Source organism: Pogona vitticeps, chromosome ZW-PAR (assembly GCF_051106095.1).
Source record: "Pogona vitticeps strain Pit_001003342236 chromosome ZW-PAR, PviZW2.1, whole genome shotgun sequence".
Lineage (NCBI taxonomy): Eukaryota > Metazoa > Chordata > Lepidosauria > Squamata > Agamidae > Pogona > Pogona vitticeps.
Window position 1 is genome coordinate 3198895 of NC_135800.1, and position 12708 is coordinate 3211602.

At 51.0% G+C, this 12708-nt stretch overlaps 2 protein-coding genes across 3 annotated transcripts; one reads left to right on the forward strand and one right to left on the reverse strand.

Moving 5' to 3' along the window:
* The first annotated feature begins 2396 nt into the window (after positions 1-2396).
* Positions 2397-9727, forward strand: DPH7 (diphthamide biosynthesis 7). 2 transcript variants are annotated; one of them, XM_078382836.1, is made up of 10 exons: positions 2397-2415; positions 3215-3377; positions 4083-4222; positions 4525-4612; positions 5063-5157; positions 5300-5469; positions 6305-6377; positions 6512-6577; positions 6942-7114; positions 7827-9727. In XM_078382836.1, exons 2-10 carry the CDS (start codon positions 3237-3239, stop codon positions 8276-8278), a joined length of 1398 nt encoding a protein of 465 aa, XP_078238962.1. In that variant the 5' UTR covers positions 2397-2415; positions 3215-3236; the 3' UTR covers positions 8279-9727. The 2 variants fall into 2 exon arrangements, with proteins under 2 accessions (XP_078238962.1, XP_078238961.1); XM_078382835.1 differs by lacking the exon at positions 2397-2415 and having other exon boundaries at positions 2554-3377.
* A 673-nt stretch (positions 9728-10400) lies between these two features.
* On the reverse strand, positions 10401-11735 carry MRPL41 (mitochondrial ribosomal protein L41). The gene has a single exon (XM_020800958.3). The coding sequence runs from the start codon at positions 11660-11662 to the stop codon at positions 11255-11257; it is 408 nt and encodes a 135-aa protein (XP_020656617.3). The 5' UTR covers positions 11663-11735; the 3' UTR covers positions 10401-11254.
* Between the last annotated feature and the right edge of the window lie 973 nt (positions 11736-12708).

Consider the following 12708-nt stretch of genomic DNA (forward strand, 5'->3'; position numbering starts at 1 on the left):
TGTCCTGTAGCGAAAAGCTTTTCCTCCCCGTCGCGGGGAGGCGGCCAGGGGAGCTAGCTCAGACATCAGCAGTTTCTCTGAACAACTCTGCATGGAAGTTGTGTTTTCAAGTAAAGGATTGAAATGGAGTGGCTGCCTTTTTTTATTTTAAACCCCCCGAAACCTCATCTTTGAGTCGGTGCAGATGAATCTCCCCGGTTCCTCTTGAATTGGGTCGTCGTCCTGATTTTTCTCCAAGACGTCGTCGTCCTGATTTTTTTTCCCTCCTCCTCCACCACCGTCCGCACTCCCAAAGCGATCGAACCGTTGGCCTGCATCCTGTCTCGCGGCTTCCTCTCGCAACCGTCAGCCGTATTTTCTGGCTGCTACCCCTCGGAATCGCAGAATAACTTGAGCGGGAGAGGTCTCTAAGGCCATCGGGTTCAATCCCCCCCCTCCTCAAGGCAGGAAACCCCAAGCCAACGGGGATGGATGGATGGCTGTTCAACTTTCTCTTGAAGGCCTCCAGCGTTGGCACCATCTCTTTGTTTCTGATCAGGTGAGCACCCCTTCCCAACCTTGGGTCCCCCAGATGTTCTCGGACTATACCTCCCAGAAATCCTGGCTAGTACAGCTGGGGGGTGAGGGGCTTCTGGGAGTTGCAGTTCCAAGAACATCTGGGGCCACCCAAGGTTTGGGAACCGTTGCGAGATAACCACGAGACAGCATCGTTGGTTCAGGTGAGCCTCCGAACCGTGGTCTGGAAGATCATCTCGACAACACCGCGCGGCCGAGGGCGGTTGTTTCCGACCTTGGGTCCCCCAGACGTTCCTGGACTACACCTCCCAGAGATCCTGGCTCGTACAGCTGGGGTGTGTGTGAAGGGCTTCTGGGAGTTGTAGTTCCAAGAACATCTGGGGACCCCCCCCAGGCGGGGGGACCGCGGCCTCAAGGTGGGTGGGGGGCTTCACAGTGTGAGGAGGGTGGGAAAGTTTGGGCGGGAGAAAGTCGCCCCGGATTCCCTCTTGGAGCCCCCATGGGTGCTTCTCCTCCTCTGTGGCGTTTTGCCGTCGAGTGGGGGCCCCGATCCCTTCCCTTCCCCAGATTGGGGGGGCCTGGCCTGGCCTGGGCCGGGGGCCCAGAGGTGGCTCTCTTCCTGCGTGTGGAGGGCCTGGAGGCTCCTCTGCATCACTTCCCATGCAATGGGAGGAGGACCAAAGATCCAGCTGCCCTTCGGAAGGGGGAGGGAGGAGGCTGGAGACTCTACCGCCCCTTTAAAGGAACATGGCGGCTGGGAGGGGGCGAGGCGAGGAGAGGAGGGGGCGTGGCGAGATAAGGAGAGGGCGGGGCAAAGGTGAGAGGAGGAAGGGGGCGGGGCGAGAGAAGGAGAGGGCGGGGCAAAGGTGAGAGGAGGAAGGGGGCGTGGCGAGAGAAGAAGGGCGGGGTGAGATGAGGAAGGGGGCGGGGCGAGGGGGAAGCTCCTCCTTCCCTCCCGCCTCAGGGTCGCCTCAGGCCGCGCCAAGGAGGGAAGAGGAAGAAGGAGAGGCGCCGCCTTCGCCGCCTTCCGGGCCTTCGCCTGCCTGCCTGCCCTCCTTCCCTCTCGGGTAACGGCTTCCCTTCTCGCGGGTCCCTGAGGGAAGGCCCGTCCCTCCTCCCTCCCTCCTTCTTGCCTCCTCGCCCCCCCCCCCCGAACGCCCCTGGGAGGGAAGGGAAGGGAAAAGAAGGAGCCTCCGGGACCCGCGGCGCTTCCTTTCCCGCGGTTCTGTGAGGGGGGGTGTGAGGGAGGGCGGTGGGAAGGCCGAGGGGCTTCTTCCTCCCCCGGGGGTGGGGTGGGGAGCCTGTGTGGGGGGGTGTTTGGGGAGGACCTTCCGCAGCCCCTCAGCCCCCGGGGGGGGCTGAACACGCGTGTCTCCTTTCCCGGGAGCGCCATTCACACGTGGCCGCGCGGGGCCCCCTTCCCGGCCCTTCCCTTGTCGGGGGGGGGTGTTAAGAAACAGGTCTTTCTCTCTCTTTCGAGGTCTTTGGGAAGGGGGGGGAAAGGGAGGAGGAGGCTCTTTGAGAAAGGCAGCTTTGGAAACAAAAGGATCTGGATGATGGGGGGGGCCCTGCCTGGAAAGCGGCTGTGCCTCAATCAGTCAATCAATCAATCAATCAGTCTATCTATCTATCTATCCATCCATCCATCCATCCATCCATCCATCCATCTATCATATTCTCGCCTTTCTGCTGGGGACGGCAGGGCAACTCCAGTTCCCATCCTCCCGGCCCAGGCGGTGCTGCTGTTGCTGCAGCAAAGAGCCGATGGGCTTTGGAGTCCAGCCCTCCTTGTGCTCCAACCAGGGCTGAAGGCAGGATGGGCCCCCCTCCCCAGGTGGAAGGGCAGACTCCAGCGCCCATCAACCTCCCCCAGCCAAGAGGGAGGGAATGATGGGACTTGTAAGTCTTTGTGCAGGCCTGCCCCTGCTTGAAACGGGAATCCCAAGGCACTGCTAGAGGAGCCATCCCTGGGGGGGCGGGCGGGGGGTTTATTTTAAGGCATTAAATGCTATATTGAGATGCATTAAAAAGGGGGAGGGTCGTAATCCTATAATCCTGAATCAGATTATAGGATCGGGATTTCTCAACCCCCTTCAGGCGAGACCCCTCTTGCACCCAGTTGGGCCTTCAGTGTGCAATTGCCTGAAAAGGGTTTTTAAACGGGCGGTGGTGCCTTGTTTTCAAATGTATTTTTTAATATTGGTTGTATTCAGCATTTTGCTATCATATCCATTTAATTCTTCTCAAATATTTGTGTGAAATTGTCGGAGGGCATCTGTGGATCAGAGGCGTTCTGACTTTTGTTAGAGGCAAAAATGTTGGCACTGAGGCGGCCCTACTTTGGGCACCTCCTGAGAAGGCAGGAAGAGACCCTCCTGCTAGGAAAAGTGGAAAGCAGCGGGAAAAGAGGAAGACCCAATAACACGAGATGGACTGGCTCCCTTAAGGAAGCCATAGGCAAGAGGGTTTATTGAGGCCAGGACACTTTGGAGATTGCTCGTTCATAACGGTCAGCCTAAAGTGGAAGCAACTTGGCGATTTTTCTTTGAATAGGTTAAATATTTTCAGCCCGTGGCTAAGTGAATCAGCAGATACCGATGCCGCGGATACGGGGGTCCTACTATACCACGTGATAAATGTTTTGTTTTAAATCAGAAGGGCAGAGTTGTTGACCGTTTTGCTTCCCCTTTCCTTCCAGACCAGGATGAGCGTGCTCTGACATGGCTTCGCAGTGCAAGATTCAGACGTTGCAAGTGGTAGACACCGAATACACGGCGGATGCGACGGAGTGGTGCCCCGTGGAAGGCTGGCACGGCATCCTGGCATGCGGCACCTACCAGCTGAAGAAACCGGACACTAAGGTAAGCAAAAGGGCTTCACACAGGAAAGAGGGTTAACGGCGTCGATGACTGAAAGACTCAACGGCTCGCACCTCCCGGATGAAGCTCGTAAGATATATTTTTGCGGTTGTATGTTTCTCATCTACGCTAGCGACCCGTCGCGTCCCGGATCAGGTTCAAAGTTTCTATGCTTACGTAGAAAGCCTCGACGGTTTGGGACCGTGTTACCGGTTGGGGCATCTTTTCCCAGTTTCTTCTGCCCGATCCTCCCGGGTGGGGCTCCTCTGTGTTGCCACCCCGAGGGGCCGCCTGCGAGTCGTCCCCGAGAGGCAGGGCCTTCTTGGGGGTGGCCCCGGCCTTATGGAGCCAGCTCCCAAAGGAGCTATGCTTGGAGGAGAAAGGCAGGGTGAAAAAATCAACCGCCATTTAAATAGATAAATGGACTTTAAATGCTGCTTTTCAAGGGAGCGGTTTTATGCTGCAAATTGTCAAATTGTTTTAACTGTTATCGTTATATTTGTGTTCTTTTCCTATGTTTTCTTGTAAACCAACCTAGAAATAGCGCATTGCACCAACGGGGCGGTGTCTAAATTTAAAAAAAAATTAGAAGAAATGATGACTTCAGTGTTCCAGTTCTGACCTGTGGGTTCCCCTACTACGGAATGGAAAAAAAGATGGTAGGGAAAATCCTGCACGGGAGCCTGTTCATTCTTCTCCCTCTTGCAGCCTGGCGAAAATCCGGAGGAAAACAACGAGCCCCATGTCCGTCTGGGTCGCCTCTACGTGTATTCCTTTGAGGAACAAGCTTTCGCGCCGCTGACTGAGCTGCAGAGGCTGGAAATGGCGGCTGTGCTGGACGTTAAATGGTAACGCTGGGCGCAGATGCTCAGAACCGACCCAAAGGGCTTCCCTGCAGGATCCAATATATCTCATTTACTGCTCCTGAGTAGCAAGAACAACACAGTCACCAAAGGACAGCTTCTTTTATTGGTGGTCAAGGAAGTTTCTTTATATTTCTTTATCTTACTGATAGACAGTAGACACCCCGTATTGGTGGGAGATTGGTTCCAAGCCCTCTTGGGAAGGATGAAAAACGGTGAATACTGAATGCTAAAAGACATAACCTAGAAATACCATCGTCTGACATTTCTCCTCTCTTCTATTGAAGGTGCCGTGTTCCCATCGCTGGCCGGCCTGTTCTGTCCCTTGCGAATGCCAAGGGAAACGTGGACGTCTTCCATCTGATAGGAAACGAGGTAGGTGAACGGAGCGAAGGCGTGGCTTGTGGCGGAGAAGTTTGGTTCCCAGGTGGACGGGGCGGGGAGATCTCTCTCTGTGTGCGGCCGTGGTTGTTTTTTTAATCATCATCCATCACCTTAGAACTGCAGTCCTGAAATGATGGTGATGATACTTATAGCGCTAAATAGTGCAATGTTTATACAGAAGGAAAACAAAAGTGTTAAAGTGAGGCTGGCTCCTCGTGCGTATACAGTAAGTCAAAAATAAAGGCTCCCTTTGAGCATTAAGTCCAGTCGTCTCCAACTCTAGGGACCGGTGCTCATCCCTCTTTGTAAGCTGAAGGGGCCGGCGTTGGGCTGTAGACACTTTCTGTATGGTGTGATTCTGCCTGGTGTATGTCGTGTCGAATGAGATATTCCCCTTTTGAGCCGGCCCGACTTTGATCGGTTCGCTTTTCCCTCCAGTAGCAGAAGAGCTGCAGGCTGGAGGCGCTGAGCACCGTCGAACTGGGAGGGGAATGCCTCGCTTTGTCCCTGGACTGGTCCGCCGGACGAGCGCAGTGGTGAGGAGCCGGACGAGGGTTGTGGTGGGCGGGGGGGGGGAACTCTGCTCGCGCTTCCTGTGGGGCTCTGGGTTTACCTGCTGAAACAGACGAGCAAGACTTACCTTGGTTGAAAACGAAGAGGTTCCCTGTTGGCTTTCAGCGGGGCTGGCCCTCTGAAGCTGATCTCCAGCGATTCCAAAGGGAGGCTGAGCCTGCTGACCTTCGACGGATCGTCCCCTTCCGTACGCATCTCGGACCAGTGGAAGGCGCACGACGCTGAAGCCTGGATCGCAGCCTTCGACTACTGGAACACGTGCGTTGTGTATTCAGGTGCGCATTTACTCTCTCATTTGGGTCCTGGAGCTTTACGGCTGTGTTGCCCCCTGGTTGTGCGTTTTTGCATTAGAGGAGACTCCAAGGAACATGAGCAGAGTTTTTAAAAGGCCGTTCACAGTGACGTGAATTGACCGTCGGCCATCCCTGTCGGTCTCTTTCTTCCCCTACAAGGGGAGACCACCATTTTGCTCCCCCGTGATTTGCCTGATCTACATTTATTTATTTAATACATTTATATTCTGCCCGAATTAGTGTAAGGCACCATGGTTGGGGTTAACAGCAAAAATAAATACTATAGCTACCCCTAAATTCCAGGTGCAAAATTAAATTATAGGGGCCTAGACAAAACAGAACACAAACACACACATAAAGATATATAAATGTTCTGCTACGTCTCCAGGCCTTCTAATTTAATTTTCTGTCATTAATTAGAGGGTATATGCAGTGTTTATCATTTATATGCCATCTGTCTCCCCATAGGGAACCCAGGGTGTCTCGCAACAGTTGAACAGACACAGTTTAAAATGCTAAATAAATATCTTAAAAATTAAACGTTATAATAAGATTGATGCTTTAGAGATGCACTCCAGCTGGTGCTGGCAGGAAACGGCTTTTAACGGAGAGCTACTTCTTGCTGGTACGGAGAAGGGGAATCAATCCGTTCCTAGTTTGTGGCCTGAGGTTCGTGTTCCGGTCCAGGCGCTAGCATGGAGGTTCGGAACTGGCCCTCAAGCTCCTCACTTTGCGGGCGATGCTTCCATGTTTGCTGGAGAAGCCCGGCGCGCCTGAGCCGTTCCCTGCCACGCAGCTCCGCTTTCTCTCTTTTCAGGCGGCGACGACAGCCGACTTCGAGGATGGGACACCCGGAGCCACCCAGGGCGCCCCACCTTCAGCAGCGAGAGGTAAGCCAGAGCCCGCCAGGTAAAACGGCGTTGCTGACCTCACCTGCCTTTGTTGGGAGAGGCCTCTGAGCGCAGGTGAACCGGGGAGGGGGGGGGGAATAAATCTTCCGTGACACTTTGTCTGTGATTTGCAGGCATTCCATGGGCGTCTGCAGTATCCAGAGCCATCCTCTGCGGGAGAATCTCCTGGCCACAGGAAGGTGAGCCTCCCTTGAAAACTCTCTAACCCAGGGATGGGGAAATGTTCGGTTTATACAAATCTACGGTATCTCAAAAATGGGATGAGGAAGAACAGCTCTTTGCCTGCTCTTTGCTGAGAGATTGTACAGAGGAATCGGAGTAGGAGTTCTAGTAAAAATGTTGAACATATTTCAGTTTTTTTTCTTTCTTCTACCATGCTGTGTTTAGCGTTTCCTATTATCCACTGTTTTCAGCATCCGCAGGGGCTTGGAATCAATTCCCTACAGATACAGGGGTCCTAGTGTAAAATAATTTCCTAGGAACCTGCAAACTGAAAAGCTACCTGTAGTTCATTGCTTTAAAGCCGGCCCCGTGTTTCTCCAGCTACGATGAGCACGTCCTTTTGTGGGACACCCGGAACATGAAGCAGCCGTTGGCGGACACCCACGTGCAGGGAGGCGTTTGGAGGCTGAAGTGGCATCCGACGCGGGAACGCTTCCTGCTGGCCGCCTGCATGCACAGCGGCTTCAAAATCCTTGACTGCCAGGGGTGCATGGGTGAGTAAGGGTGATCTGGAGAGTAAGCACGGAAGGAACCAAGGAGAAAGGGCTGAGCCGTGAGTTGGAGCCATCAGCCTTGGCCTCGAACAGCCAGGGCTCAACGTGAAAATTGAAGGCTGTTCAGACACTCCTCGCTGGACTTAGTTGATGAGATCAAATGCTGGAGATAAATAGCCCAAGGAAACCATAGAAGGGTTTTTAAGCAACATAGGACCCTCTTAGCTGCAAGATCAGTTTCCAGTGATTCACGTATCCATGGCCTGAAAGTATTAAGGAGGGAGGCAATTTGCTATTAAAATAGTGTTTGCCAAAATCCACATTTTTTAAGCATCTGCAGGGGGGGAGGCTTGGTACCGATCCCTTGCAGATATGGGGGTCCTGCTGTAATCAGAATGTAATTAAGGAAGCTCTCTGAAAATGGCTATGAAAAATGGCTTGTCCTCATGATCGTCCTTCTGTTACATCGTGCAAAAGAAGGTGAATTAGGCCTTGCTTTGATCCTTCGGTGCCCATGGGGAAAATATAGTATTCAAATACTCCTTATGCGCACAACGCTCATTGCTCGCTCTTGAAAGTAAGGTTTGCAGAGTAACCTGCCTAAACTACTCTGGGAAGTATAAATTAATTTAAAATTACAAACAGAGCAGGGATCGGTGCCCTCTTAATTAGTCTCTTGCCTGACGGGTTGTCATCTTTTTCTGCCCGTTAGCCCTGAACGAAGAAAACTGCCGTATTCTTTCATCTTACGTCCTGCACAATTCTTTGGCTTACGGAGCGGACTGGTCTCGGTTTCCCCTGACCTGCCCCTTCGGTCCATCGGCAGCGATGCCGGCGGCTGGTCCAGAGCAGGAGGCAGGAAATGTGGACCTCAAGGTCCAGAACCTCAAGATAGTTTACGAATCCCCGACAGCCACGTTTGACGTGATGCTTGACGAGGAGGACCCGACGCCTGCCCCAGTGGTCCAGGCGGAAGGTGATGGAGGTGGTGGTGACCAGCAGCGACCGTGCGCCGATGGGAAAGATCCAGACACCAAAGGAAGCAGCGAAGCTGAAACCGTCAAAGCCCAAAGAGAGACCAGCCTGCTGGCCACGTGCTCCTTCTATGACCACGTCCTGCATGTTTGGAAATGGGAAACCAGCCAACCTGGCCCCTTAACCTAAAGAAGGCTTCATTATTGATTTAGTCAATTACGTATATAGACGTCTTTCTTGGGCAGAATTTTTTTAGCTCCAGGATGAGAACAGTAGACGTTTTGTGAGCAGGATACTTTGGTGTGACCGTTTTCCTGTGTCACGTTTCCAGCTTTACTCCCGAGAGCCTCGTGTAGCTTCGAAGACTCCTCAAGCACGAGTTGATGAGTGGGTTCCCCCCCTCCTCTTCTCCTCACTACAGAAAGTAAGACTAATTTGGTTCTCTTGTTCATCGGTACCTCGGGTCAGTCATCGTTCCTTTCAATTTGGAGCCTGGGTATTGATTTGAGATGCAGCAGAAAGGTTTGGCTTTACTGTTGCTATTGAAACAATCCCTGCTATTTTTCCTGGGCGAGTAACTGCCTTTATTTGAGTTTGGTCTGGGTAAAGCCAGGACCCAATGGCTAGGTGCTGCAGGAAGGAAAAAAAAATCAGCACTGCAATCAGTTTTACTAGAAATAGGGCTTTTCAGGCCCTTGGAGTTTGTTCCGCACCCACTGGAGAGTGAAAAAAGTCGCTTCCTAGGTTCAGCCAAGCAACTTGAGGAGGGAGAGGAAAGAAGGGCCAGAATTCCGTTTGGGATTTACACACGCGTAATTGAAATGTCACAAGCCGTGATCGCAGATTGCCCCTAAAAACAACATGGGTGGCGCGTGCCGGATCGTACAGTGCCAGCTGCTCGCCTGTCTAATTCAGTTGGCAAAATCTGCCACCAAGCCTAATGCATTTTCACTTAGTTGTGTCTGACTCTAGGGCGCGATGCTCATCCGTTTCAAAGCCGTAGAGCCAGCGTTTGTCCAAAGACCGTTTCCGTGGTCGCGTGGCCAGTGTGACTAGACATGGGACGCCGTAACCTTCCCACCGAGGTGGTACCTATTTGTCTACTTGCATTTACATGCTTTTGAATGGCAAGATTGGCAGGAGCTGGGACAAGCGTGGATTCGATCTTACGACTACTTGGTCTTCTGACCTTGTAGCACAGAGGCTTCTGCGGTTTAATCCGCTACGCCACCACGTCCCAGTTTCACTTACACACGTATAAATCATCAGTGGGGTTCTGGCCACCAATATACACTATCTTGTAGCACTATTTTCCTGTCCTTTTCTCGCCGGGAAAATTCCAGCCTGGTCCTGGAAGCGAATGTGTTTACTGGAATGATCCTTTCCTGCCCTTTTCTGCATTGCAGAAAGAACACCAGCAACGGTCAGTATTAATACTGAGGACACTTTCCTGAAACTCAGGTACAAATTCTTCACAGCTGCAGAAGTCCTTGGTTACGGACAAACGTGTAATTTCAGATTCTGCTAGCCCAACTTTTAGGGCACTGATGTACAAATAACGCACACCAGTATTGTAAAACGAGATCTTTAAACAGTTGTTTGGACCTTTCTAAAATAAATTAGAACCTGTTCTTAGCAGAGTATTTTGAACCGACTGTTCTCTGCTATTCTCTTCACAGAGCTAGTACAATTCAGCGTAGAGTCTATTGTAATATGTAGATAATTGTATATGGTAATCAGTGAGGGCTGTTGAGTCAATGTCACTCTCCTACTTGACACTGAAAACAAAGTTCAACTTGATATCAGTTGATGGATCATTTGAGAAGGACCAAATGTTTCTAAGCCTGCCCCACTTGAAATCTAACGCTTGATGAGATCCATTTATTTGTCCGCAGCATCCCATGCCTCCCACATTACATTCTGAAATAAGACAGAAATAGACTTAATATCCAGGCCCTACTCCCTTTGGCCTTTAAAGCTTGCTTGGTTTTTTTGTAACTTTTCCATGAGTCAAAAAAAAAATTTAAACCCCCCCAATATGAATTCTGCAATTTGATTTGCACCAGTACAGTTTATCTCTGCTTGACAGTGGAAAACAAGACAGATCCTCCAAGCCTGGGTCTAAATACGGTCGTTCTCCATGAGCGTGGACTCACTAAATCAGTGTGGTCTATAAAACTGTTGCCTTTTCAGCAGTTAATTCAGTGTGTCTAGTCTACTTGGGAATCTCAACGGTATTTAGGCCCAGGTCTTGTCTCTCCATTTTCAAGATTAAACTGCATTTCTGTCCAGAAATAGAATGAGCCCCATGGATTTTTGAAAACAGGTTTATTCTTTTTAACAAAAATTGGATCAGATACTGACATTTATCCCTTCAAAGGCTTCAATGTCTTGCTTCAGACCCCAAAGTCCAGTGGACTGCGCCAGTCCCAAAAGTCCAGCTGAATAACATTTCCAGTAACTTCTCACAAATAGTCTCCAAACTACGAAAGTCCATTTCCAATGATGTGAGCAGGTTTCTTCCTCCAGAAGACATGAGTTATTTTTAATCCTTTCCCTTCCGGATGCCCTGATAAGGGAATTTCCCAAAAATATGCACATTTCTCTTCTTTCTTCATCAGTTTTTCCATTCAGAAGTTGCTATTTTTGTTCGCTGGCAGCATCCACAACTCAACCCCAGGAGGCGCAAATCCCTTTCGATAATAATAAATTGATGGATTTTTTCAACTCCTATTTCTAAAGAAGCTTAACCATGGTGGCTTGTTTTTTCTCTTCGGAAACAAGTGTTCATCGAGGGATCTTTGACATCATATAGCCTGGTAGCTCAACCTCAGAAGGCAAAACATTCGGTGATTTAAAAACAAATTTTCACTGATGGATCATCAACTTTATTATGGAGGCTGCGTTCTCCCTTGATAGCTCAGGCAGGCTGCGTGTCGTTCAGTGGAAACCATACATGGGTGTTAAAAAAATCCATATTTTTAAATAACTGGGGTGGCTGCCTTTTCCCCTTTTGAAATATGGGGATCCTTGACATTATTATGGCGGCAGTTTCTTCTTCCTCGATCCAATTAAATCCCTTTTTTTTCTCTCTCCCCCCCCCGCGCGGTTTTTTTGTTTTAAAGTCCGATGGGCCACTTTTTTTTTTCGTTTTTTCTCCGTTATTTAGCGCACAAAGTTCTTGGGGAAGAGGCAGAAGAGCTTCCCTTCCTGGCTGGGCTCGAAGCCGTATTTTTCCAGCTGCTGCGGGTCAAACGTCCCTTCCCGGAGGTCCTTCCGGACCTGAGGGGCGGCCGTCTGCTCGAAGAGGGCGCGGGCGGTGAGGGGAGGCTCGGTGCCCGGGGAGGCCCGGTAGGAGACGTAGGCCTTCAGCCGGAAGCCCGTCAGGTCGGGCACCACCAGCCGGGGCACCATCTCGGGCACCAGCACGAACTTGCGGCTCGAGGTCAAGTAGCCCAAGGGCTTGCTGCCGCGGCCCTTGTAGAAAGTCCGCGGGCCTCGCTTGCTGGTCCAGGCCGCCGTCCGGTCGGCCCCGCGCACCAGGCCCCGCGCCATTTCGCCCAGCAGGCCCATGGCAGGAACTGAGGAAGACGAAGCCTTTCCGTCGCTTTCTCCCTCGTCTCCAACGGATTTTACCTCAGAACACAGGTCAACATCCGGCGCTCTCATTGGCTCCGGCGGCGCGCGGCCAATCGCCGGCCTCGATACAAAGAAGGAGCCAATGGGGGAAAGGAAGCGGAGAGGAATTCGGACGCCCGGCCAATCAAGACAGGCATCTTTTATAGGGAGGAGGAGCTTCATGCTTGGCTAGCTAAAGAGCTCTGTTGTGATTGGTCAGCGGGGCTGCTTAACTTGCCGCCTCGCTATGGCCCTGCCCATAGGGAAGGAGCTATCCTTTGATTGGTTGTTGGAGGCCCGCTTGCCTTTCAGCCCACATTCCACCCCCCCCTCCGTGTGAACTCTGACGTAGTTTGGAGCAGCGAGCCTAGGAAGTCGCAGGGGGGCGCTGTCAACATAGAGCTAGGAAAGCAGAAGAGCGATGCTTGGAATAGCAGCAGTCGTAAAGGAACTTTTTATTTGTTCCTATCAGAAGCACCGCAGTACAAAGAATGAATATAGACTTGACCTTTGATCTAGATGGGCGGGATAGAAATCCAATCAATCAATCAATCAATCAATCAATCAATCAATCAATCAATCAATCAATCAATCAATCAATCAATCAATCAATCAATCAATCAATCAATCAATAATTTTCGCCCTGCAAAGAGTATTTGGGGCAGCCAGCACCAACCCTTCCATAGTAACGAAAGAACTAGAAAAGATTGGGTCCCTGGCTTGCAAAGCCAGAGGTTGGGAGTTTGAATCCCCACCTGTGCCGGGGCTGGACTGGATGACCCCTTAGGGTCCCTTCCAGCTCTGCAGTTTTCAGCTTATTATTATTATTATCAATAAATATAAGAATGTGTCGCTCAAGACCAACACCCTCCATACTATGGTATTTCCAATTATGATTTATTTATTTATTTAACTTACATGCCGCCCACTCTACTCAAAGGTCTCTGGGGCGCCTTACAACAATTAAAATTTAATTAAAATACAATAATAATAAATCCATA